The 21,347-nt window shown below is 54.3% G+C and overlaps 1 protein-coding gene across 1 annotated transcript in view; it reads left to right on the plus strand.

Annotated features, from left to right (window-relative positions):
- Positions 1-519: 519 nt before the first annotated feature.
- LOC133356298 (EGF-containing fibulin-like extracellular matrix protein 2) overlaps positions 520-21,347 on the plus strand; it is a 24,117-nt gene continuing 3,289 nt past the window's right edge. Inside the window, exons 1-10 of the mRNA XM_061573736.1 lie at positions 520-1,376; positions 5,263-5,311; positions 8,627-8,917; positions 13,498-13,626; positions 14,753-14,869; positions 16,013-16,135; positions 17,564-17,686; positions 18,218-18,350; positions 18,765-18,960; positions 19,393-21,347. The exon at positions 19,393-21,347 is cut by the window's right edge and continues 3,289 nt beyond it. Coding sequence (XP_061429720.1) covers positions 1,248-1,376; positions 5,263-5,311; positions 8,627-8,917; positions 13,498-13,626; positions 14,753-14,869; positions 16,013-16,135; positions 17,564-17,686; positions 18,218-18,350; positions 18,765-18,960; positions 19,393-19,563 — 1,461 coding nt within the window. The 5' untranslated portion in view covers positions 520-1,247 and the 3' untranslated portion in view covers positions 19,564-21,347. The remainder of the gene's footprint in view (positions 1,377-5,262; positions 5,312-8,626; positions 8,918-13,497; positions 13,627-14,752; positions 14,870-16,012; positions 16,136-17,563; positions 17,687-18,217; positions 18,351-18,764; positions 18,961-19,392) is intronic.

Below are 21,347 nucleotides of genomic sequence, written 5' to 3' on the forward strand. Positions count from 1 at the left end.
ATTAACTCACTCACCCCTTCTCTCTCTCTCTCCCTCGCATTGGCGCTCTCACCCACTCACTCATCCGTGAACTCTCGCTCTCTCACCTCAATCTCCCAATCCTCTCCACCAATCCCCGCTCTGCACTCGTTTTACGCAATCTCTGAGTGAATCTCACAACAACATGGGGGAGAGAGAGAGCCCGGAGAGAGAGGGAAAAGGGGGGGGGGGGGTGAGAGGAGAGGGAGAGAGTTGGGGGGAGAGAGGGAAAAGGGGGAGAGAGGGGGGAAGCGGGGGACGATAAAGGGGAGAGGGGGGAGATTGGAGGGAGAGAGGGAGGGACAACCGGGGGAGTGAGCAGGGGGAGAGAGAGAGGGGGGGGGGGGTCACCATGGGGGAAAGATGGGGAAAGGGGGAGAGAGCTGCAGAGAGAGTGAAGTGCAAAGAGGTGGGGGGCGAATTGAGGGGAAAGAGAGAGAAGGGAGAGAGAGCGTGAGAGAGGAAAGAAGCAGGGGGAGGGAGAGTGGGGAGAGTGAGAGAGGGGGGAGAGAGTGGGGAGAGAGTGGGGAGAGAGAGGGGGGAGAGTGGGGGGACTGTGCGAGGGGAGATTGAGGGAGGGGGGCTCAACTACACCGCACTTCAGCGCGCTCTGCTCGCCTCTCTTCGTCAACACAATCAGCAGCAGCAGCAGCTCGTATCTCTCGATCATCACAATCATCATCTTCACAATCAGCATCTTCGCAATCAGCATCTTCACAATCAGCATCATCACAATCAACATCATCACAATCAGCAGCAGCAGCTCGTATCTCTCGATCATCACAATCATCATCTTCACAATCAGCATCATCACAATCAGCATCTTCACAATCAGCATCTTCACAATCAGCATCTTCACAATCAGCAGCATCAGCATCATCAGCGTCCGCGCGCTGCTCTCCGCCCCGCGTGCAGTTGCCTGCGAGTTTGCGTGGAGGCTGTGAAGTCGCGAGTTCACAGAGGAGCACCCTCCATCACCACCATCATCATCACCAACCTCATCACCACCATCATCACCACCATCATCACTACCACAGCGGCCCCAGCAACGGGCGCTTTCGGGACATTGCATTGGGCGCGGTGCTAAGACCTGACAGCCGCTGCTGCTGATCGATAGGGAGCAGGAGGGGAGCAAGGTGGAAGCAGAGGACAAGCAAGGGAGGAGCTGAGGAGGAGCAGAGAGGAAGCACGCAGCTCGGAGCAAGCAGGGGAGCAGCAGGGCAAGTGCCATGCTGGCCGGGAGGAGAGGGGGGGGTCCCTCTGCTGGGGTCTGGGCCCCGCGTCTCGTCGGGGTCTGCTTACTCCTCGCCAGCCTCACCTCATCGCAGAGTCCCAACGGGGTCACGGCACCACTAACGGTGAGTGGGGGTTCCTTCTACTACCCCCTCTCTCGTGCCCTCTCATCCCATCCCCTCTCTTGCTCTCTCTCATCTCTTACCCCCTATCATCCCCTCTCTCATCCCCTCTTTTATCCCATCTCGTATCCCCCCCCCGCCCCATCCTCTCTATCACGCGAGAGAATGAGTGAGTGAGCGTAAGGAAATTGCTGAATGAGTGAGAGAGCGAGCGATTGAACGAATACATGATCGCTAACTCGGTGAATGAGTGTACGGTGAAGTCAATGAATGAGTGGCCTGTGTGATGAATGAGTAACACGAGGGATGAGAGTGAATGAAGTGAGCCAGAGAGGTAGAACAAGCAACTGGAACGGTGAGTGAGAGAGTTGACGTCAGTGAATGGGCGAATAAAGTAAAAGAATAAATGAATGAGTGAGTGAACGAGTTCAGAGAATGAGATCATTAAAGAGCGACTGGACAAGAGAATGTGACAGTGAATGAGAGTTTCATGATGAATGAGTTGGCGAGAGATTGCAGTGCAAGGGAAGTAAACGAGTGACCAAGTGAGATGGCGAATGGTCGAGAGTGTTTACGCACTACGTCCGTCAGCCTGTCTGTCACGACGTGGCTGTGGGGCTTGACAGGACGTGGGTGTGAGGCTTGACAGGACGTGGGTGTGAGGCTTGACAGGACGTGGGTGTGAGGCTTGACAGGACGTGGGTGTGAGGCTTGACAGGACGTGGGTGTGGGGCTTGACAGGACGTGGGTGTGAGGCTTGACAGGACGTGGGTGTGAGGCTTGACAGGACGTGGGTGTGAGGCTTGACAGGACGTGGGTGTGAGGCTTGACAGGACGTGGGTGTGAGGCTTGACAGGACGTGGGTGTGAGGCTTGACAGGACGTGGGTGTGAGGCTTGACAGGACGTGGGTGTGGGGCTTGACACGACGCAGATCGGGTGGGTGACGGTTCTCATCACGTGACGACGGCGGATTTGCGAGACGACGTCAAAATGTGGGAAGACGAAATCGCGGCGTTCAAGTTTGACTGCATCACTGGATTTGAACACAAATCTTCGTGGAGTCCATGCGTTTGCGCGATTGTTCTTCATTGGTTGAGCGTGAAACATTTACCGTCGCCTCCTGTCCAAGCTGGGTAAATCGGACTTAAAAACATTATTGAATTATGGTTTGGTGACTTCATGTTACCTTTTCATCTATTTTGCACTATTGTCGTGTTTGTGTGTCATTGTGTTTGTGTGTGATTGTGTCTGTGTGTCATTGTGTTTGTGTGTCATTGTGTCTGTGTGTCTGTGTGTCTTTGTGTCTGTGTGTCATTGTGTCTGTGTGTAATCGTGCTTGTGTGCCATTGTGTCTGTGTGTGATTGTGTCTGTGTGTGATTGTGTCTGTGTGCGATTGTGTTTGTGTGTGATTGTGTCTGCGTGTCATTGTGTCTGTGTGTCATTGTGTCATTGTGTCTGTGTGTCATTGTGTTTGTGTGTCATTGTGTTTGTGTGTCATTGTGTCTGCGTGTCATTGTGTCTGCGTGTCATTGTGTTTGTGTGTCATTGTGTGTGTGTGTCATTGTGTCTGCGTTTCATTGTGTTTGTGTGTCATTGTGTCTGTGTGTCATTGTGTTTGTGTGTCATTGTGTTTGTGTGTCATTGTGTCTGTGCCATTGTGTCATTGTGTGATTGTGTCTGTGTGCGATTGTGTTTGTGTGATTGTGTCTGCATGTCATTGTGTCTGTGTGTCATTGTGTCATTGTGTCTGTGTGTCATTGTGTTTGTGTGTCATTGTGTTTGTGTGTCATTGTGTCTGCGTGTCATTGTGTTTGTGTGCCATTGTGTCTGTGTGTGATTGTGTCTGTGTGCGATTGTGTTTGTGTGTGATTGTGTCTGCGTGTCATTGTGTCTGTGTGTCATTGTGTCATTGTGTCATTGTGTTTGTGTGTCATTGTGTTTGTGTGTCATTGTGTTTGTGTGTCATTGTGTGTTTGTGTGTCATTGTGTTTGCTGTTGTAACTTTGCTGACCCGCCCATACTGGGCATCTGTCAAAAAGAGCTTCACGGCTCATCGGATTCCTCCTCCTGCAGTCGACATCAAGATTCTGATCCTGAGTTGTGCAATGACAACGCGATGGACATTGGATCTCATCAGCAAGGCCACGTGCATCGCTCGCCGCGTGCATGGGGAGAGGGACAGTGTTGTGTGTGTGTGTGTTACAATGTAACAAAACCCCTGTCATTTAACCCCGCGTGTCCCGTAATCACGGCAACCTCTCTGTTTACACGCACAATGCATTCTTTATGTAATCGGCGCTCAGATTTTGCTGAGCGTTGCACATTTTGCCACAGCTCAACGTTTCTTGCATGTGTGTACTTATGAGCGTTTAGTACTTACATGCAAAGATCCCCCGTGTAGCCTTAACAGACTGTTTGGGGGCAAGTGGCGATGTTTACTACACACCGCACCAGGTACTCGTTTGAGGCTGAGTCGACCTAGGGGAGGCCCGGGATCCGTTTAGATAATCGTCACCGGTGTTGGCCGTGAGCAGGAATCGAACTCTGAACGCCGAATTCATAGCGCAGTGCACGACCGCTCCCACAATACAGGGGGAGTCGTGGCGCAGTGGTTAGCGCACTGCGCTCCCAACTTTGTGGTTGTGAGCTCGATTCCCGCTTCACGGTCAACATCCTGGACCTCGCCTACGTTGACTCAGCCGTAAATGAACACTTGGTGCGTTGTGTAAACATCATCACTGGGAGACAAAGGCGGCCGGGCGTGGGGATAGCCACACACACCACCCCCTCGCGGTACCGTGTTGGCTTCAGAGGGTGCTCGCAAGCAGCACTTGCCCCTAGGGCCTGCATGGGCTCTACGGGGGATCTTTGTCTTTGTGTGTTCTTGCGCTGCAACCCCCGCCACGCGGGTTCCATGTGCGGCCATGGCTCACAACAGTGACGGATTTGCTGAACCGCTCCTGGCTCTCCCCTAGGTTGATTCGGCCTTAAACGATGTTGTCTGTGGGCCGAGCCGCTCTTGAAAAAGAGCTGCTTCGATCAATAGGAAATACACTTTCATTTCGAAATGCTTCAACACGGTGCGCTGTGTGTAAACATCAGGATAGACAAAAGCGGCCAGTGGGGCGTGGTGGTGGCCACAACCCGACCCACCTCCTCACGGTGGCGAGATGTTAACTCCCTCGCCTGGTACACAGGAGATGTTAACTCCCTCGCCTGGTACACAGGAGATGTTATCCCCCTCGCCTGGTACACAGGAGATGTTGACTACCTCGCCTGGTACACAGGAGATGTTAACTACCTCGCCTGGTACACAGGAGATGTTAACTACCTCGCCTGGTACACAGGAGATGTTAACTCCCTCGCCTGGTGTGCAGGAGATGTTAACTACCTCGCCTGGTACACAGGAGATGTTATCTCCCTCGCCTGGTACACAGGAGATGTTAACTCCCTCGCCTGGTGTGCAGGAGATGTTAACTACCTCGCCTGGTACAGAGGAAATGTTAACTACCTCGCCTGGTACACAGGAGATGTTAACTCCCTCCCCTAGTATGCAGGAGGTCGTGGGTTCGATGCTGACCCTAACCCCTGCTGCTGCTGCTGTGTATTTGGAGCTTGCGTCTCTCTCCCCGTGGTCGCGTGGATTTGCCTCCGGGCCCTCCAGCTTTTCCCCTCCACATTTAGAATCAACATCACCACGCGTTTAGAGTCTTTGCTGAAATTAATTCCACGTGATCAGCCCACGAGCTATCATTTATATTTAGGTGGCTTTTGAAATACATCTATCTCGCTCAGTGGGCCTTACCTGGTCAAATAAAAGATGGTTTAAAAAAAGTTTAGTTTGAATAGGCGCTGGCTAACAAGAGTCGATACTTTGTCTGTTTCAGGACTGCTCCGAGGGTTACCTGTGGAACGCCGACCGGCAGCAGTGCCTGGGTGAGTCACGGCGAATCGGGGCGACCGTCCCGGCCCCCTCCCCCCAGGCCCCCCACGCTTTGGGGGCCCCCTTGCCTTGACGTCACGGCCTCAGGTGTAATCGCTCCGCTTGAGCTTGAAGGCGTTTGGGGGCCCACACAGTGGGATTTGCCCCGGCCCCACGGTGGCTATGAGATGTCAACTACCTCGCCTGGTGTGCAGGAGGTCGTGGGTTCGATCCCGATCCTCACGCCTGCTGCTGCTGTAGATTTGTGGTTTGCGTGTCTTTCTCCCCGTGGTCGTGTGGGATTTTTTTTTCGGATCCTCCGGGTTTTCTCTCCGTATTTAGAATCGACATCACGCGTTTAGAGTATTTGGTTGCTGTAAATGTCCACGTGATGAGAAGCCACTTGGTTGAGCTATCACTTGTGATTTCAAGGTCGCTTCTGCAAAAGAGACACATAGCTCATTGGGCCTTACCTGGTACAATAACAACATGTGTTTAGTTTAGTTTCGACGGCCCTGCGTGGGAGAGTTGTACTGTGGAGGAGGGCATGAGATGTGCCCTCGGTGGTGGCTTTTAAGAAGCCGGCTATCAGCCGGGCCGTGGTGGCTACGCTGCACGTGGAGTATAAAGAGGCATTGAATTGAGTTTTACAATCGAATGCAACGGGGAGGAAAATCTGATGCAATGTTCTGGAGCAAACATCATGGACAAAGCTCCACGGGAGAGAGACGGCCACGATTGCTGACGTCTTGGACGGAGACAGACGCGTGGCCCACAGATGGTGATGATGGCAAAGTGGGTTGGTCCTTCATGGCCGTGCTCAGCACCGCTGAGATCGTGGAATACACAGAGACTCACACAGAGACCCATAGACTCACACAGAGACCCATAGACTCACACAGAGACCCATAGACTCACACAGAGACCCATAGACTCACAGAGAGACCCATAGACTCACACAGAGACCCATAGACTCACACAGAGACCCATAGACTCACACAGAGACCCATAGACTCACAGAGAGGCCCATAGACTCACACAGAGACCCATAGACTCACAGAGAGACTCATAGACTCACAGAGAGACCCATAGACTCACAGAGAGACTCATAGACTCACACAGAGACCCATAGACTCACACAGAGACCCATAGACTCACACAGAGGCCCATAGACTCACACAGAGACCTATAGACTCACAGAGAGACCCATAGACTCACACAGAGACCCATAGACTCACAGAGAGACTCATAGACTCACACAGAGACCCAAAGACTCACACAGAGAGGCCCATAGACTCACACAGAGGCCCATAGACTCACAGAGAAACCCATAGACTCACACAGAGACCCATAGACTCACACAGAGACCCATAGACTCACACAGAGAGGCCCATAGACTCACACAGAGGCCCATAGACTCACAGAGAGACCCATAGACTCACAGAGAGACTCATAGACTCACAGAGAGACCCATAGACTCACAGAGAGACTCAGACTCACACAGAGACCCGTAGACTCACACAGAGACCCGTAGACTCACACAGAGACCCATAGACTCACACAGAGACCCATAGACTCACACAGAGACCCATAGACTCACACAGAGACCCATAGACTCACACAGAGACCCATAGACTCACACAGAGACCCATAGACTCACAGAGAGACTCATAGACTCACACAGAGACCCATAGACTCACACAGAGACCCATAGACTCACACAGAGACCCATAGACTCACACAGAGACCCATAGACTCACAGAGAGACTCATAGACTCACAGAGAGACCCATAGACTCACAGAGAGACCCATAGACTCACACAGAGACCCATAGACTCACAGAGAGGCCCATAGACTCACAGAGAGACCCATAGACTCACAGAGAGGCCCATAGACTCACACAGAGACCCATAGACTCACAGAGAGACTCATAGACTCACAGAGAGACTCATAGACTCACAGAGAGACCCATAGACTCACAGAGAGACTCATAGACTCACACAGAGACCCATAGACTCACAGAGAGACCCATAGACTCACAGAGAGACTCATAGACTCACACAGAGACCTATAGACTCACACAGAGACCCATAGACTCACACAGAGACCCATAGACTCACAGAGAGACTCATAGACTCACAGAGAGACCCATAGACTCACACAGAGACCCATAGACTCACACAGAGACCCATAGACTCACACAGAGACCCATAGACTCACACAGAGACCCATAGACTCACACAGAAACCCATAGACTCACACAGAGACCCATAGACTCACACAGAGGCCCATAGACTCACACAGAGGCCCATAGACTCACACAGAGACCCATAGACTCACACAGAGACCCATAGACTCACACAGAGACCCATAGACTCACACAGAGACCCATCGACTCACACAGAGACCCATAGACTCACACAGAGACCCATAGACTCACACAGAGACCCATAGACTCACACAGAGACCCATAGACTCACAGAGAGACTCATAGACTCACAGAGAGACCCATAGACTCACAGAGAGACCCATAGACTCACACAGAGACCCATAGACTCACAGAGAGGCCCATAGACTCACAGAGAGACCCATAGGCTCACAGAGAGGCCCATAGACTCACACAGAGACCCATAGACTCACAGAGAGACTCATAGACTCACAGAGAGACCCATAGACTCACAGAGAGACTCATAGACTCACAGAGAGACTCATAGACTCACAGAGAGACCCATAGACTCACAGAGAGACTCATAGACTCACACAGAGACCCATAGACTCACAGAGAGACCCATAGACTCACAGAGAGACTCATAGACTCACACAGAGACCTATAGACTCACACAGAGACCCATAGACTCACACAGAGACCCATAGACTCACAGAGAGACTCATAGACTCACAGAGAGACCCATAGACTCACACAGAGACCCATAGACTCACACAGAGACCCATAGACTCACACAGAGACCCATAGACTCACACAGAGACCCATAGACTCACACAGAGACCCATAGACTCACACAGAGACCCATAGACTCACACAGAGACCCATAGACTCACACAGAGACCCATAGACTCACACAGAGACCCATAGACTCACACAGAGACCCATAGACTCACAGAGAGACTCATAGACTCACACAGAGACCCATAGACTCACACAGAGACCCATAGACTCACAGAGAGACTCATAGACTCACACAGAGACCCAAAGACTCACACACGGAGGCCCATAGACTCACACAGAGGCCCATAGACTCACAGAGAGACTCATAGACGCCCCCCCCCCCAACCCTCTGGCCCCCGCCCCCACCTTGCGACTCCCACAGACGTGAACGAGTGCGAGATCATCCCGGACGCGTGCAAGGGGCAGCTGAAGTGCATCAACCACTTCGGGGGCTACCTGTGCCTGCCCCGCTCCGCGCTCGTCATCCGCACCCCCTTGGGCGAGACCCACGGCGGCGGTGGGGGCGGCGCCTTCCAGCCCGCCGGGGAGAGCCCCCCGGGGGGCCACGCGGCCCCCCCGCCAAGGAGGGCGGTGACGGAGGTGGGGGACGCGGCCGAGGACGTGTTGAGCCCCTGCGCGCCGGGACACGGCCTGCAGGATGGCGTGTGCGTGGGTACGTGTGGGTACGTGTGCGTGGGTACGTGTGTGTGGGTACGTGTGTGTGGGTACGCGTGGGTACGTGTGGGTACGTGTGCGTGGGTACGTGTGGGTACGTGTGTGTGGGTACGTGTGCGTGGGTACGTGTGGGTGGGTACGTGTGGGTGGGTACGCCTGGGTACGTGTGTGTGGGTACGTGTGTGTGGGTGCGTGTGCGTGGGTACGTGTGGGTACGTGTGCGTGGGTACGTGTGTGTGGGTACGTGTGTGTGGGTACGTGTGGGTACGTGTGTGTGGGTACATGTGCGTGGGTACGTGTGTGTGTGAGTACGTGTGTGTGGGTACGTGTGCGTGGGTACGTGTGGGTACGTGTATGTGGGTACGTGTGTGTGTGAGTACGTGTGCGTGGGTACGTGTGGGTACGTGTGTGTGGGTACGTGTGCGTGGGTACGTGTGGGTACGTGTATGTGGGTACGTGTGTGTGTGAGTACGTGTGCGTGGGTACGTGTGGGTACGTGTGCGTGGGTACGTGTGTGTGGGTACGTGTGTGTGGGTACGTGTGCGTGGGTACGTGTGGGTACATGTGGGTACGTGTGCGTGGGTACGTGTGTGTGGGTACGTGTGCGTGGGTACGTGTGGGTACGTGTGTGTGGGTACGTGTGCGTGGGTACGTGTGTGTGGGTACGTGTGTGTGGGTACGTGTGTGTGGGTACGTGTGTGTGGGTACGTGTGGGTACGTGTGTGTGGGTACATGTGCGTGGGTACGTGTGTGTGTGAGTACGTGTGTGTGGGTACGTGTGCGTGGGTACGTGTGTGTGGGTACGTGTGTGTGGGTACGTGTGTGTGGGTACGTGTGTGTGTGAGTACGTGTGTGTGGGTACGTGTGCGTGGGTACGTGTGTGTGGGTACGTGTGCGTGGGTACGTGTGTGTGGGTACGTGTGTGTGGGTACGTGTGGGTACGTGTGTGTGGGTACATGTGCGTGGGTACGTGTGTGTGGGTACGTGTGCGTGGGTACGTGTGGGTACGTGTATGTGGGTACGTGTGTGTGTGAGTACGTGTGCGTGGGTACGTGTGGGTACGTGTGCGTGGGTACGTGTGTGTGGGTACGTGTGTGTGGGTACGTGTGTGTGGGTACGTGTGCGGGGGTGTGGGTAGAGCAGTGTAGTGGTTAGCAAACTGCGCTACGAACCCAGTGACCCGAGTTCGAATCGCGCTCAGGGCTAACATCGATGACAAATATTTGAACTGGTCCTGGGTCTCACCTAGGTCGACTCAGCCTGAAATGGGTACCTGGTGCGGTGTGTTAAACATCGCCACTGGTGAGACGAGGGCGGTCCGTTCCAGCCTTAATAGGTGCTCGTTAATTGCACTTGCCCCAACAGTCTGTTCAGGCTGTATGGGATCTTTGTCTTTGTATGGGTGGTGCAGGCTGTGTTTGGGCATGTAGTTAGTGAGGTTCGTGTGTGCGAGGGGCTGGTAACCCCTCCACCTGATACCGCAACATCCCACGTCGGAGAACGAGGAGGCTTACCGCAGCTGTAAGGATGAGTGGTGGGCGCGGGTTGCTGACGAGATGGAATCTGCCTGGTGAGCCGTGATCACAGATCTCTGTAATTCCATCAAAAGAGTAACATGCAACACCTCACTGTCGCCATCCTTAAGGGAACAGGTTTGCGTTATGTGAAGTTTTTGGGGGGGGGGGGGGGGGGGGGGGATTCCCTCAGCCCAGACACCGTCACGGGGCGAGGGGAGGGCGGGTTGCGGCGCCTCGTGCGCGTGGCCGGCTGAGGTGCCATCTGTCGAAGAAGCGCAAAGGGCGGTCCCGAGTCTGAGAGCAGGAAAAAAGCGCCGGGCAGAGATGATTTCCCAAACGAAGTGTCTCTGTGCACAGACTACCCTACATGACATCATCACAACTGGCTGGATCACATGATGGGTTCTACAGGATTGGAAGGATGCCCTCGTGGTTCCCCACTTTAAAAAGGGGCATCTCCCTCCTCAGTGTGTCGGGAAAGGTCCTGGCAATAACAATTCAATGTCGCCATGCCAGGTACACTGATGAGAGGCTTGCGGAGCCCCAATGTGGTTTCAGGCCGAGGCAGTCCTGCCTGAATGCCATAATCCCTGTCCGTCTGCTACAGCAGAGGTGTAGGGAATTCCAACAGGACCTACATCTCTGCGACCTGGTCAAGGCCTATGATACCATCAACAGGCTAGAGCTTTGGATTGTTCTTCGTGCTTTCGGGATCCCTGACTCTACACACAATCATCAAGGACCTTCATGATGGTGGGCAGGCCCGAGTAAAGTTGTGTGGCCACGAGTTAGAGCCATCCCCTGCTCATCTTGGAGTGCGTCAGAGTTGTCCTCTAGTTCCCACATTGTTTAACATCGTCTTCGGCCACGTAGTTCGAGAAGCCTTACATGGCTGTACCAGTGGAAATCCCATCTAGTGCAGATGCAATCGGAGGCGAATCGATGCCCGCGTGCAGTCAAGGGAATGCTCCCGACTGGTTAACCATGTCATGTACGCTGACGATCTGCTGGTTGCTGTTCAATCTTAGAAGGAGTTGGAGGTTCAGATAATCGTCACTGGTGTTGGCCGTGAGAGGGAATCAAACTCGTGTCGCTGGGTTTATAGCGCAGCGCGCTAACCGCTGCACTATCGCTCCCCACACACCCTCACACACACACTCACTCACACACTCACACACTGACACACTCTCACACTGACACACTCACACACACCCACATGTGCTCCCGATTTGGGGGTCTATCAACATGTCCCCTGAGTGGGGTCATTGGCGGTGATGGGTGGGGCGGGGGGAGCGGAAACACGCGGGCTCGCAGATGTGAAGAGCTCTGGGGCTTTGGGGATGATGGTCGCGGTGTGTGTTCGTGTGTGTGTGTCACGATGTGGTGTGTAAACATCACCACTGGGAGACAAAGGCGGCCGTGCGTGGTGTTGGCCACCCACCCCTTCGTGTGTCGTGCCCGTCTTCATAGGTGCTGGCTAACAACACTCGCCCCAACAGTCTGTTCAAGCTATACGGGGATCTTTGTCTTTGTTAGCGTGCTGCGCGATGAACCCGGCGACCCGAGTTCGAGTCCCGCTCACGGCCACCACCAGTGGCGATTATCTGAATCGATCCTGGGCCTCCCCTAGGTCGACTCAGCCTCAAATGAATGTTGCGATGTGAAGAGATCGCCACTGGGGAGACAAAGGCGGCCGGGCGTGGTGCTGGCCACCCAGCCCCTCGTGTGCCACAGTGCCGGTAGCCTTCATAGGGGCTGCTCGCGGACAGCCAACAGTCAGTCTGTTAAGGCTACACGGGGGACCTTTGTCTTTGTTGAGTGCTAGAGTGTGTGTGAATATAAAAATATTCCAGTGTATGTGCGTATGTGAGAGCGTGTGTGTGTGTACGAGTGTGCTAGAGTCTATGAGTGTGTGTGCACGCGTGTGTATAAGTGTGTCAGTGTGTGTGTGTGAGTGTACGCACGTGTGTGTGAGTGTGTGTGTGAGTGTACGCACGTGTGTGAGTGTGTGAGTGTATGCACGTGTGTATAAGTGTGTGAGTGTATGAGTGTGTGTACACATGTGTGTATAAGTGTGTCAGTGTGAGTGTATGAGTGTGTGTGCACGCGTGTGTGAGTGTGTGAGTGTATGCACGTGTGTATAAGTGTGTGAGTGTGTGTGTGAGTGTACGCACGTGTGTGTGAGTGTATGAGTGTGTGTACACGCGTGTGTATAAGTGTGTCAGTGTGTGTGAGTTTACGCACGTGTGTGAGTGTGTGTGTGAGTGTATGCACGTGTGTATAAGTGTGTGTGAGTGTATGAGTGTGTGTACACATGTGTGTATAACAGTATAAGTGTGTCAGTGTGAGTGTATGAGTGTGTGTGCACGCGAGTGTGAGTGTGTGTATGCACGTGTGTATAAGTGTGTGTGAGTGTGTGTGTGGATGCACGTGTGTATACTCACGTGTTTACTCTCGGGGAATCACGACGTCAGTCCTTGCCCCTTTGGCAATCGACTGCTGGACGAGGGCCTCCCCACGACTCGTCCGTGGTGGTGGTGGGGGGGGGGGTGCTTGACCATACTCTATGGGAACCTCATTTGCCAGTAAAAATATGATAATTGGTTTTTTACCCTTCTATCTGGCAACAAAACTGACACCTTTTTACAAGGAGTCATGTTTGCATAGACCACAATACCTGCAGTCATAATGCAAACAAAAACATAACTCTGATAATGTGCGCCTTTTGGCGTCATCTGGTCCAACCCATGTGAGACTATGCTCTAAGGAAAGCTGTCTCGGGTATGGACCAATCAACTTCAAGGACAGTGCACATTATCAGAGTTATGTTTTTTGTTTGCATTATGGCTGCAGGTATTGTGGTCTATGCAAACATGACTCCTTGTAAAAAGGTGTCAGTTTTGTTGCCAGATAGAAGGGTAAAAAAACGATTATCGTGCTTGACCATACTTCACCACACTGGTCGGTGCGTAATTAACGCCGGTTCGTGAGCGCCCGTCAAGGTCAACTTCCCCCACGACCCCTCCTCGCCCCCTTCCCCTCTGTGGCCCTGCCGCTACAGACGTGGATGAGTGTGTGGGGGGGGGCGAGCCGGTGTGCCCCCCATCCAAGACGTGCGCCAACACCGCGGGCAGCTACACGTGCCAGTGCCCCAGCGGCTACCAGGAGAGCTACGGAGGCGTCTGCGTCGGTAAGTGGCCGCCCCACGGGGACACTGACGCCCGTGCGACGCCGCGAGTGTGAGGAGGGACATCGGGGGGTTGACAGCAGCACGACGATGATGATGGTGGTGGTGGTGGGGGTGGTGAGGGTGGTGGTGGGGGTGGTGGTGGTGGGGGTTGCGGTGGTTGTGGGGGTGGTGGGGTTCTTTTCACTATCTGTGTGCTGTCTGGGGCCGCACTAAATAACAAAAAGAAAAGTAACAAGAAGATTAAAAATAAAAATAAGAAGATAAAAAATAAAAATAACAAGAAGATTAAAAATAAGATTCAAAATCAAAACAAGAACATAATTTATTTTTTAATAACAATAAGATAAAAAAAAGATGATAAAAAACAAGAAGATAAAAAAATTAAATAACAAGAAGATTAAAAAAAAACAAGAATATAAAAAATAAAAATGAGACGATTAAAAATAAAAAGAAGATAAACATTTTAAACAAGAAGATAAAACGGTTTAAATAACAAGATTTAAATAAAAAAAAGAAGATTTAAAAAACAAGAAGATAAAAATTAAAATAACAAGAAGATTAAAAAGAAAAATAACAAGAAAATTTAAAGGAAAAATAACAAGAAGATAAAAAAATAACAACAAGAGTAAAAATGTAAAATCACCGACGTCCAAGAGCCCCACTGCAGTCCTTAGAGAGCCACCCGCCTGCAGCGCCAGAGCCGCAGGCTGACGACCCCTGCGGTGGAGCAATGGGGGATACAGAGAGGGGGTACAGAGAGGGGGTACAGCAAGGGGGTACAGAGAGGGGATACAGAGAGGGAGTACAGCAAGGGGGTACAGCAAGGGGTACAGAGAGGGGATACAGAGAGGGAGTATAGCAAGGGGGTACAGCAAGGGGGTACAGCAAGGGGTACAGAGAGGGGGTACAGAGAGGGGGTACAGCAAGGGGATACAGAGAGGGGGTACAGAGAGGGGGTACAGCAAGGGGTACAGAGAGGGGGTACAGAGAGGGGGTACAGCAAGGGGTACAGAGAGGAGGTACAGAGAGGGGGTACAGCAAGGGGGTACAGCAAGGGGATACAGCCTAGTGTATGGGGTACACAAATAAACTGCGTCTCCGCGTGTCTCCCCCCCCCCCGCCCCAGACATCAACGAGTGTCTGTACGGGCACTGCCAGCAGCGCTGCGTCAACTCGCCGGGCTCGTACCGCTGCCAATGCTCAGCGGGGTTCGTGCTGGCGGACAACGACCACTCGTGCCAGGGTGAGCGCTCGAGCGAGCCACAGGTCTGTGAGCATCCACCGCGCAAACCACGGCAGCGGGAGATGCGGATGGTAGCTGATGATGCACAAATGGGAAATAAACAAACTGGTGGTCATCAAGAACTGAGCGTAGTACAACGTGGAACGACACTTTAGCGAAGGAGACATCATCACAGCGACGACGACGACGACGATGGTGCCACGCGACTCCGCTCGTGCTCCTGACGCCGTTGTCTGCGCTTGCCCCACCTGAGTGTGAGACTGGAGACGTCGCTCTGCGTCTACATCAGCAGCAGACGTCTGGAAGAAGAAGATCGACCCAGCACTGCCCATAGACTCAACACTGCCCATAGACTCAACACTGCCCATAGACTCAACACTGCTCATAGACTCAACACTGCCCATAGACTCAACACTGCCCATAGACTGAGCACTGCCCGTAGACTCAACACTGCCCATAGACTCAACACTGCCCCATAGACTCACACTGCCCACAGACTCAGCACTGCCCATACACTCAGCACTGCCCATAGACTCAACACTGCCCATAGACTCAACACTGCCCATAGACTCAGCACTGCCCACAGACTCAACACTGCCCATAGACTCAGCACTGCCCACAGACTCAGCACTGCCCACACACTCAACACTGCCCATAGACTCAACACTGCCCATAGACTCAGCACTGCCCACAGACTCAACACTGCCCATAGACTCAGCACTGCCCACAGACTCAGCACTGCCCACAGACTCAACACTGCCCATAGACTCAGCACTGCCCACAGACTCAACACTGCCCATAGACTCAAGACTCACCACTGCCCATAGACTCAACACTGCCCGTAGACTCAGCACTGCCCATAGACTCAGCACTGCCCGTAGACTCAGCACTGCCCACAGACTCAACACTGCCCATAGACTCAACACTGCAGTCCATAGACTCAGCACTGCCCATAAACTTAGCACTACCCATAGACACAGCACTACAGTACCCGGTACGATGTGTAAACATCGTACCGGGGCTGCGACAAAGGGGGCGCTCATCGGCGCGCCGTGCCGGCACTTTCTAAAAAGAGCTCTTCACTTGTCTTGCCTGCGCGGGGCTACCTGGGGGAGCTTCGCCTCTGTGTCTGTGTGCGCGCAGACGTGGACGAGTGTGCGGGCGAGCAGCCGCCGTGCGCCCAGCTGTGCGCCAACTCGCACGGCAGCTTCCAGTGCCGCTGCGAGGCGGGGTACTCGCTGGCTCGCGACCGCCGGGCCTGCACCGGTACGCACTGGCGGGGGGGGCAGGGGCGATCACGATGATGATGATGATCACGATGATGATGATCACGATGATGATGATGATCACGATGATGATAATCACGATGATGATCACGATGATGATCGCGATGATCACGATGATGATCACGATGATGATGATGATGATCACGATGATGATGGTGATGATGATCACGATGATGATGATCACGATGATGATCACGATGATGAGCACGATGATGATGATCACGATGATGATGATCACGATGATAACGATGATGATGATCACGATGATGATGATCACGATGATGATCACGATGATGATGATCACGATGATGATGATCACGATGATGATGATGATGATCACGATGATGATGATCACGATGATAATCACGATGATGATAATCACGATGATGATGATCACGATGATCACGATGATGATGATCACGATCATGATGATGGTGATGATGATGTTTATGATGATCACGATGATGATGGTGATGATGATCACGATGATGATGATCACGGTGATGATGATCACGATGATGATCACGCCGATTATGATCACTATGGTGATTACGATGACGATAATGATCACGATGATGTTCATCATGACGAAGATCACGATGACAATGATGACGACGCTGATGATGACGATGATGATGATGACGATGATGATGATGACGACGATGATGACGACGCTGATGATGACGCTGATGATGACGATGATGATGATGATGATAACGATGATGATCACGATAATCACGATGATGATGATGACGCTGATGATGATGACGATGATGATGATGACGATGGAGACCAGAGAGTCTCAGAGTTTGCTTTTGGGAACTCGTCACGGGAAACGGTGAAATTGAGATTCGTTAGATTGAGATTAGTTAGATTCATTTACTTGAGCATGAAGGTGCTTGGCTCTTCCTCTCTGTCGCTCACCCTCTCTCTCACTCACCCTCTCGCTCACCCTCTCTCTCACTCCCCCTCTCTCCCTCACTCTCCCTCTCACCCTCTCTCTCTCACTCACCCCCCTCTCACTCACCCTCTCTCTCACTCACCCTCTCACCCTCTCTCTCACTCACCCTCTTTCTTGCTCACCCTCTCTCTCACTCACCCTCTCTCTCACTCACCCTCTCTCTCGCTCACCCTCTCTCTCACTCACCCTCTCGCTCACCCTCTCTCTCACTCACCCTCTCTCTCACTCCCCCTCTCTCTCACTCACCCTCTCACCCTCTCTCTCACTCACCCTCTCACTCACCCTCTCTCTCACTCACCCTCTCGCTCACCCTCTCTCTCACTCACCCTCTCTCTCACTCCCCCTCTCTCTTGCTCACCCTCTCTCTCACTCACCCTCTCTCTCGCTCACCCTCTCTCTCACTCACCCTCTCACCCTCTGTCGCTCACCCTCTGTCCACCCCACGAGATGTGGACGAGTGCCGCCACTCCACCTCGCTGTGCCACTACCGGTGCCACAACACGGACGGCAGCTTCCACTGCAGCTGCCCCGAGGGCTTCTCCATGCACAGCAACAACCGCAGCTGCCTGGGTGACTCGCAGCGTCAACACCGTCAACACCGTCACCACCGTCTGTATCATCATTATCATCATCGTTATCATCATCATCATCATCACCACCGTCTGTATCACCATTGTCATCATCGTCATCATCATCACCACCACCGTCTGTATCATCATTATCATCATTGTTATCATCATCATCATCATCACCACCGTCTGTATCATCATTGTCATCATCGTCATCATCATCACCACCACCGTCTGTATCATCATTGTCATCATCGTTATCATCATAGACTTCATTATCGGCATCATAATAATCATCGTGAGCATCCCGCACCTCCAATTAGCACGGTTGGCTACGTACGGTGTGAAAGAAGTCCAACATACGTACATAATCATCGTCGCTAGTATCGTCATCATAATTATTGCCTTCATCATGATCATTATCGTCGTCATTGTCGTCATCATCCTGTCCCCGTGTGCCCCTGCATGTCCTCGTGTCTCCGTGCTTCATTCCTCTCCATGTCCCTTGCCCCCCCCCCCGCCCCCCGGCTAGACGTGAACGAGTGTGAGGGGGGGTCTGGGGGGCCCGCTTGCCGCGACTCCCAGCGCTGCTACAACCTGCCCGGCGGGCACCGCTGCATCGACGCGCTCGTGTGTCGCGAGCCCTACACGCAGTCCGCAGACGAGTGCGTGTTCATGTCGAGTCCACCGAGGAGTGGACCACGCACCCACTCACCCACTCACTCACCCGCTCACTCACCCGCTCACTCGTCCATCAGCCCACTCACCTGCTCACTCACCTGCTCACTCACTCACCGACTCACTCATTCAACTACCCACTCACTCACCCACTCACTCACTCACTCACCTGCTCACTCACTCACTCACCGACTCACTCATTCAACTACCCACTCACTCACCCACCTCTGTCTGTGCGTGTGTCTGTGCGTGTGTCTGTGTGTCTGTCTATGCGTGTGTCTGTCTGTGCGTGTGTCTGTGCATGTGTCTGTACGTGTGTCTGTGCATGTGTCTGTGCGTGTGTCTGTGTGTCTGTGCGTGTGTCTGTGCGTGTATCTGTGCGTGTGTCTCTCTGTGTGCAGCCTGTGCGTGTGCCCCAGCGAGCTGCCCGCGTGCACGGACCTGCCCTACTCGGTGCGCTACAAGTTCATGGACATCGCGGGCGGGCGCCGCGTCCCCGCAGACATCTTCTACCTGCAGTCGCGCGTCCACTACCAGGGCGCCTACAACTCCTTCCAGATCCGCGCCGGCAACGAGGCCAAGGAATTCGTGCTCAGGGTGAGAGGGGTCACCCCCAGCGGCAGGTCGCGGTTGTCAACCTGATGCCCGCCTGCCCGCTCGCCAGCCCACCTGCCCAAACGCCCACCCACACATCCACACGTCCTCTCGCTTACCCAGCCACCCATCCACTCGCCCGCCCGCCCACCTGCTCGCCCACCCACTCGCTCGCCCACCCACCCGCTCGCCCGCCCACCCACTCACTCGAACCACCCGCCCACCCACCCACCCACTCGCCCACCCGCCCACTCACTCGCCCACCCACCCACCTACCCACCTACCCTCTCGCCCACCCACCCACCCTCTCGCCCACCCACCCACCCTCTCGCCCACCCACCCACCCTCTGGCCCACCCACCCATCCCCTCGCCACCCACCCATCCTCTCGCCCCCCACCCCTCCGGCCAACGTTCCGCCCACCCTCCTCCCGCAGCAACTGAACGAGCACACGGCGATGCTGGCGCTGATCCGTGCGGTGCGAGGGCCTCGCGACATCCCCCTGGAGCTGGAGGTGGTCACGGTGCACCCGCTGCTGGGCCTGCACACATCCTCGCTGCTACGCCTGCACATCTTCGTGACGAGCCAGCCGTTCGGCAACCGCTGAGTCCCAGCGTCGTCATCGTGACCCCCCCACCCACTAACCCCCCCCCCCACTAACCCCCCCACTAACCCCCCCCCCTCACTAACCCCCACACACAGCGCAGAGCCGCCAGGCGCGGACGTTCCGGATGGCCCCCGCCCCACCGCATGGAGTCGTCGCCACGCTCGAATCGTAGCGACGCAGGGGGTGCACGCAGTGACGTCGGCAGCCCGCCCGCTCTCCTAACCTCACCGAACCCCTCTCAGCCCCCCCTCCCATCTCCACCCGGGCCCCCACCCTCCCTCCTCCCCCCAGCGTCTCCGCGGGCCGAAGTCGCTTCTCCGCGTGCTGCATCCGTGGGGGTTGCGCGGCGGCGGTGGCGGCAGCAGCAGGAGCGGCGCTGCACCGGCAGCACCCAGCCCCCTGCGGGCCGCCGCCTCCTCCTCCTCGCTCCGGCAGCCGCTCGCGTCGTTCTGCGTGCGCGGTGTGCCGCTCTCGTTCTGCGTGCGCGGTTTGCCGCTCTCGTTCTGCGTACGCGGCGTGCCGCTCTCGTTCTGCGTGCGCGGTTTGCCGCTCTCTTTCTGCGTGCGCGGCAGCCGCTCGCGTCGTTCTGCGTGCGCGGTGTGCCGCTCTCGTTCTGCGTGCGCGGTTTGCCGCCCGTCCAGACACTGAGCAGCCTCAACGCCTACTTAGCTTCCCAGATCTGCCTGGATCCGGACCGAGTGCATTCTGCGTGACCTGGCCGCATAGCCTGTGTATATATATATAAACTCATTCGACGGAGACTTTCTATACTTTATATTTTAAGCTTGTCCCGCCCCTCCCCCGCTTTGCCCAAAATGTTTTATATTTGTATCGTTCTGACATCGGATGTGTGGGTTCGGCCACGGCAATGATCCCGGCCAAATCTGCGTTGTTGAGAACCCCTCCACCACCCGGCAGCAAACGGAATCGTCGAGCGAGCGAACGAGCGAGCGAACGAGCAACAGGCCAAGTTTGACAAGAAACCTCTCTCTCGTCTGAGCCGCCCGAATCTCATTCCATGCAATCGCAGCAATCGGTCTCGTTGCTAAACCCGGCCACGAGAAGTGGTTGCTCTCCGGCGAGTTTAATAACAATCGGCGCATTGTGAAACGGGTGTCACGGTGGCTAGGAGATGTTAACTACCTCGCCTGGTGTACAGGAGGTCGTGGGTTCGATCTCCACCCTGACGCTCGCTGCTGTATATGTGGAGTTTGCGTCTCTCTCCCCGTGGTCGCGTGGATGTTTCTCCAGCTCCCTCCGGGTTTTCCCTCCACGTCTAGAATCGACATCACGTGTCAAGAGAAGCCACTTCGTCCAGCTCGCGGTTGTGATGGGCAGGTCGCTTCTGAAAACAAAAATAGCGATGGAGCTCAGTGGGGCCTTACCTCCTAAAAAAATACCAAAATATTTTCGTAAAATAAGTTTTAGCACGACAACAACAACGACAACAACAACAACAACGGCGACGACGACGGCGGCGACGGGCGAGCGGTGACGCAGCTGGCGCGCGCGTCACAACTTCGGTGCGTTTGGGTCCCGTCGGGTGGCGGAGGGTTCTTACACGGCGACGATTTTGGCCGTCGTCGTCAGCTCGCTGAACCGCGATGTTTAAACTCTCGCCCTCCTCGCGTCGTCAAAACCCCGTCTCTGCGTTCGCGGCGGTGACGCTGCCCTTTTGCCTCTTGATTATTACGGATTTGTTGATGCATTCGTTGTTTTTTTATATTCCTTCTAAGGTTATATCCCTGTGTTTGACCGATGGCGCGCGCGTGTGTGCGTGCGTG

The sequence above is a fragment of the Lethenteron reissneri genome, chromosome 53 (genome assembly GCF_015708825.2).
Source record: "Lethenteron reissneri isolate LAM-NWPU_2019-01 chromosome 53, ASM1570882v1, whole genome shotgun sequence".
Taxonomy (NCBI): domain Eukaryota; kingdom Metazoa; phylum Chordata; class Hyperoartia; order Petromyzontiformes; family Petromyzontidae; genus Lethenteron; species Lethenteron reissneri.